Source organism: Elephantulus edwardii, unplaced genomic scaffold (genome assembly GCF_000299155.1).
Source record: "Elephantulus edwardii isolate Elephantulus edwardi_28Jun2011 unplaced genomic scaffold, EleEdw1.0 scaffold00044, whole genome shotgun sequence".
NCBI classification, from domain to species: Eukaryota; Metazoa; Chordata; class Mammalia; order Macroscelidea; family Macroscelididae; genus Elephantulus; species Elephantulus edwardii.
In genome coordinates this window covers 10884433-10890531 of record NW_006399794.1, presented here as the reverse complement: position 1 = coordinate 10890531, position 6099 = coordinate 10884433, and the positions used below count along the sequence as shown (strand labels likewise).

The following is a 6099-nucleotide window of genomic DNA, read 5'->3' as shown; positions in this document are numbered from 1 at the left end:
TTTTCCAATTGTCTGGAAATATTTCCTATAGGAAATAACAGTTCTCATCAATAGAGCTCCCTATTCATTGTCTTTTAGGTTCTTTCCTATAGAGTAGGATGAATGAGAGACAAAAATGAAATTAATCAAAGCGTTGAGCTGAAAGTTCTTTATTAAGCAAATGTTATACCCTTGGTTCTTTCCCCCAATTCAGGGGTCAGACCTAGGGAAACAAAGGCTTCCCATGGATCCCAAGGAAAAGGGCAGGATCTTAGTGGTACTTGTGAGCCAAGGCGTTGGCCACACCAGTCACCACCTTCTGGAAAGCAGCCTGTGCTTGTGGGGTGAATTCGGATCCGAGGTGGCGAGCTATCACACGCACTATCACGTTGCCCAGGAGCTGAGGAGAAAGATAAGACACATTAATTTGGCTGGCAGAGTGATCGAGATTGGACAGAAGGTCAGCCTCATCACAAGCTGCACATACACTTTACTCATGTGCATTGTGAGTGATGTGATGGTTGACACTTAGTTCTACTACGGACCTTAATGCTGTCATATCAGCCTGAATTTATGCACGTGAATATTTTCCTCCATCCGTCTTAGATTTTATTAGTGAATTTTTAAAAACTTATGTAATGTCAAAAAGAACCATTTTATCCCCCTTGCTTGAAAGATATGGATTCTGGAAAGCTAAGAATAGAAGGGGAAACCCCTAGTGGATGTAAAGAAGAAAGTTTAAATTTTTTGAAGAATTTTTTTGAAGTGATAATAAGTAAGTAGATGAGGAAGTATTTAGAAGAGACAAAGGAACACCGAACCATGAGATAGGGGCAATAAAGATTTGCAGAAGGAAGAGATTTTACTTCCTAAAAAGGCCCTGGAGAGTTCATAGTATGTAGTCAGAACACTTTGTTTCAATTCTGACCTGGAACCCCCTCCCCATGCTAGGATTTGCCAAAAATAAAGAGCAGAAGGGAAACCTTTATTCCCATAGACTCACCCTGAAGTTCTCAGGATCCACATGGAGCTTGTCACAGTGCAGCTCACTCAGCTGGGCAAAGGTGCCCTTGAGGTCGTCCAGATGCTTCATGCCCTCACTGAAGGAGTTCACTACTTTCTTGCCATGGGCTGCCACCTTGGGATTTTTTATGATAGCATCAGCAGAGGACAGGTCCCCAAAGGAGTCAAAGAACCTCTGAGTCCATGGGTATACAATCAGCAGACTGATGGGTAAAAGAAACACAGGGGCCAGAAAGAGTCAGTACCTGTGAGAAGCCTGGAAAACTGCTCTGTCTCCATATGCCAGTCCCACTCAAGCCTCCTTAAATCTGCCTTCATCAAAATACTCACCAGCCCAGAGCCTGACCACCGAGTTTATCTACGTCCACCTTGGACCAAATGCCATTGACAAGAGCCTTCTCGGCATCGCTAAGATGCACCATCTTGACTGTTTGAGTTTGCTAGTGAGCACACTTGTGTCAGAAGCAAGTGTAAGCCTCTGCTGGCCCAGCTCTCCTTTTATGCCCAGCCCTGGGTCCTGCCCATGGTGGTTCTGCAAGCAGATTGGCCCAGGCCAGAGTGACTCTGCAGAAAGAGCCCAGAATGATCACAGCTATGACTGCCATTGGCAGGCTGGCACTGTCATTTGAGTTTGATTTCAGGCACTCACTCTCCTACTTATCTCTAATCACATTCCTCTCAGAAATTGCTACTAAAAACATATTTTTGAGCAAGTATGTATTTTATATTTTAAAAATAGTAAGCTGCTAAGGCTCTTATGAATTTCTTACACCATTCTTTTAGTAAATAAATGATAAAATTGAGATCTTGACTGTGGGAGACACTTTACCATATTAAACAGTTTATCGATGTTTGGACAGTGCCAGTGCCAGTACTATGCTTGGGACTATACAAAATTATTTCAAGGATAAGATGAACAAGTAATCTGCCACTATTCCAAATATTCTTCTTTTCCTTTGTCTTGTATTAAAGATCCTTGATAAAAACTCTTTCAAATATCCATTGATTTATTTGTTTATATAGCCTTTGCTTTGACTCCTCAGCAAGAAATATAATATTGAAACCTGAGTCAATATAAATGAACAATTCCACTTGTGAAACAATATATTATTGTTGTTGATCTGGAAGATGGAAACAGGGACTTTTCACTGGCATGGGAAATACAAACAAGGATAGTGAATTACAGTCACAATTACTGAGCAAAACGTACATTTAGAGCCATTTATTTCAGTGTGGATTAAATAAACATTGAGTTTACTATTCCTGTTTGAAGTAAGTATTTGAGGAGGCATAGTTGTGTTTGTTACCAGAAAGAGAAACAAGAGAGTGACAAGGTGTTCCAATTTTGCTCAGATATCTATTTGCTTCTGTTACTAAGAATTCTGTTTATATTACCAGTCCTTGATTCAAGCTATTCCCCATAGTCCCACATGCACCTATTTTGTCCATGTATTTAAGGAAGCTGTTTTTATTTAAGTTTTTTTTTTTTGGTTTGTGTATATGTGTGTGTAAACCTGTCTTATATCAAAAAAATGCTGTTTTAAAACTAATAGTTTCAATATCACAGGCTAGAAAGTGAGATTATGGTTTCACTCTTCACCACTGAAAGATTCAATGCCCCCAAAGCAAAACACCATTTCTTAGTTCAGCATCCTGTATCTCCTATCCTTCATATTCCATCACCTCTATCTCCTCTTTGTCATTTATTACCCCAATATTTAATTAATTTCTGCAAGGAAATTGTTATACTCCTTTTAGTGATAATGTTTTAATTTCTCCAGAATAGCCCAGGTTTAGATATTGTATATTGAGTGTTGTTATGTGTACTCATAATGACCTTATGTACAACAGCCTGCCCTATCCAGTGCCAATCTCATTGTCTCTGACACACTTACCTTCATTACCCAAGTGACTGAATCAATCTGTCTCATCGAGGATTTTCTCGTCCTGTGCTGTGGCTCCATCCTCCCAAGCATGATGTCCCTCTCCAAGAACTGGTCCCTCCTAGCAATATTTGCAAAGTATGTCAGACGAAGCTTCAGAATCCTTACTTCCAAGAAGCAGCCTGGCTTCACCCTATCCAAGACAAACTTGTTTGTTCTCATAGCAGTCCACGGTATATTCAATACTCTCCTCCAACACCACAACTCAAAGGCATCAATTCTCCTTCTATCATCCCTAGTCATTGTCTAACTCCCTGACGCATAGCAAGTGATTGTAAAGACCATTGCATGTATCAGGCACACCTTAGTCTCCAGACTGACATTGTTGCTCATCAGTACTTTAGAGAAGTCTCTAACTGCAGGCTTTCTCATCTCAAGGTTTCTTTTAATTTCCTGGATGCCGGGCGGTCCCAAGAGTGTTGATTGTGGAGCCAAGCAAACTAAAGCTGTGAACGATCTCAATCTCTTCGCCTTTTGTCATGATGCCTCCAATCAGCCCAGTGGTGAGAATCTTTGTTTTCTTGATAATGAGCCTCAATTCCTGCAGTCCCTGACCTTCCACAGAAAGTGCTTCAGGTCCTCCTCAGTTTCAGCAAGCAGTGTTGTGTCATCTGCATAATGCAGATTTTTGATGAGTCTTCCTCCAATCCTGATGCCACATTTTTCCTTATACAGCCCAGCCTCCCAAATAATCTGTTCTGCATAACGATTGAAAAGATATGGAGATAGGATACATCCTTGACATATGCTCTTCCCAGCTTCGAACCACGCAGTGTTTCTTTGCTCTGTTCTGAAGACTGCCTTCTGGTCCAAGTATAGGTTTCGCATTAGCACAATCAAGTGTTCTGGGATTCCCATTCTTCTCAGAGTTAGCCACAGTTTGTTGTGGTCCACACAGTGAAATGCCTTTTCATAATCAATGAAACAGATAGACATTCCTCTGGTACTCCCTGCTTTCAGCCATGATTCATCTATCATTAGCTACAATATCCCTGGTATCACAACCGTTTCTAAACCCAGGCTTTTTCATAGGGTTTTTATTTTTTTTATAAAGTTAAAAAAGTCATTTCTTGATGTATCTCAAAATACAACATTGTGAGTAACAGGATAATATGCATATGCATACAAGGAAGTCCAGTGAATACCACTATCATTCAAATACATGCACCAACAATCAGAGCCAAAGAAGAGGAAATAAAAGATTTCTACCAAATTTTGTAGTCAGAGAGCAATTGAACATGCAATCAAAGTGCATTAATAAGAATGAGTGACTAGAAGGTAAAAATTGGGAACAGAGAAGAAATATCAGTAGTTGGAAAGCATGGATGGTGACAGAAACGAAGCTGGAAATGGGATGATAGAATTTTGCACAATCCATGATTTACTCATTGAAAATACATTTTATAAAAAACATAAATGCAGGTTATACACATGATTTAACCTGATGGTATGCCTAGGAATCACATAGATTGTATCTGTGAAAAGAACCGCTGGAAAAGTTCAATATCAACTGTGAAAACTAGGCTGGGTGTTGATTGTGGAACAGACCACAAACTACTCATATGCAAGTTCAAGTTGTAGTTAAGGAAAGTGAAAGCAAGTCCATGGGGACAAAAATATGACCTTGAGTCTATCCCACAAGAATTTCAGAACCATCTCAGGAACAGGTTTGAGGCCTTGAACACTAATGAGTGAGGATCAGTTGAGTATGGGTGGATATCAAGAATATCATCCAGGAAGAGTACAAAAGGTCATTACAAAAACAGAAGAGGAAGGAAAGACCAAAATGGCTGTCTGAAGAGACTGAATATTGCACTAGACCATCTATAAGTCAAAGCAGAGGGAAGAAATCAAGATTCAAGACATTAAGAAGCTGAATAGAAGATTTCAAAAGGCAGCACAGCAAGACAAAGTATTATAATGAAATGTGCAAAGAGCTGGAGTCAGAAAATCAAAGGAGCTGAACTTGCTCAGCACTTCTTAAGCTCAAGGAACTGAAGAGGAAATTCAGGCCTCGAGTTGCAATACTTAGGGATATTTTAGGCAGAATATTAAATGATCCAGGAAGTATCAAAAGAAGATGAAGCAAGAGCCTATGGTGATGAAGGAACAAGTTGAAACTGTTTTGAAAGAATTGGCTAAAAATAAAGCCTTGGGGATTGATGATATACCAATTGACATATTTCAGCTAACAGATGCTGCCCTGGATGTGCTCACCAAATTGTGCCAAGAAATCTGGAGGACAACCACTTGGCCAACTGACTGGAGAGATCTATATTTGCTCCCATTCCAAAGAAAGGTGATCCAACAGACTGTGGAAATTATAGAACAATATCATTAATAGCACATGAAAGCAAGATTCTGCTGAAGATTATTCAGAAAATGACTGGGGCAGCACATCAGCAGAGGACTACATACTGATTACATGTCTATAATTACCTTTCTCTCTTCTTTAGCCTCATTAGCAACAAATATTAACCAATTCATAGCTCTAATATTTTGAAATTCTGAATTGTTATTAGTTGTTAAGTGTGGTAGAGTCAAGTACAACTCATAGTGAAGCTATGAATGAAGGATCTGAACCCTGTTCAACTATCGTCATTTCTCTAACGTTCATAGAGTTTCCAAAGGCCTGTTATATAAGAACTAGATGCCAGTTCTTCCAAATATATCTTAATCTGGGAGTTCTACCAAACCCTATCCACCATAGGTAATCCTTATGGCACTGGACACACCAGTGGCACAGTGTTCAGTATCACAGCAACGCCAAGTTATCTCAGTACCATAAACTGAAAGACAAGGGCTGTATCACTTAGAAAAATGTTCTACCCAAACAAAATTAACACTGATTGTTAACTAAGTCCAAATAACCAATTAGCTTACATTTGAGTGCTAACGGGGGTGGGGGTGGGGTGGGGAGGACCAGCTTATTCCCGACTTTCGACTAAATCAAGAGAACTTACCCTTCTGAGTCCAACTGCTTCACTAATGAGCCTCCAAACTGAAAAACTCTGAATATAAAAATATTATTCAGAATAATGGTTAAGAAAAAAACTACAGAAATACTTTCATTATCGTTGACTATAAAAAAATAGATGACTTAACTCTGTTTAACTCTCAATATTCACCAAACTCACTCTGAGTGTGAATATAT

At 39.4% G+C, this 6099-nt stretch overlaps 1 protein-coding gene across 1 annotated transcript; it reads right to left on the bottom strand.

The window, feature by feature from the left end:
* Window positions 1–250: 250 nt before the first annotated feature.
* LOC102854103 (hemoglobin subunit beta-like) lies at window positions 251–1424 on the bottom strand. Its single transcript, XM_006885506.1, has 3 exons — window positions 1333–1424; window positions 983–1205; window positions 251–379 (listed from the first exon to the last, which is right to left on the bottom strand). Exons 1-3 carry the CDS (start codon window positions 1422–1424, stop codon window positions 251–253), a joined length of 444 nt encoding a protein of 147 aa, XP_006885568.1.
* Window positions 1425–6099: the final 4675 nt, after the last annotated feature.

Excerpts from the sequence above, each read along its gene's own strand:
- LOC102854103 (XM_006885506.1), bottom strand. The coding sequence starts at position 1,424 with ATGGTGCATCTTAGCGATGCCGAGAAGGCTCTTGTCAATGGCATTTGG. Across the intron at positions 1,206-1,332 it reads GGTGGTCAGGCTCTGGGCTG|TCTGCTGATTGTATACCCAT; the intron begins GTGAGTATTTTG and ends TTTACCCATCAG. Across the intron at positions 380-982 it reads TGGATCCTGAGAACTTCAGG|CTCCTGGGCAACGTGATAGT; the intron begins GTGAGTCTATGG and ends CTTTCTCCTCAG.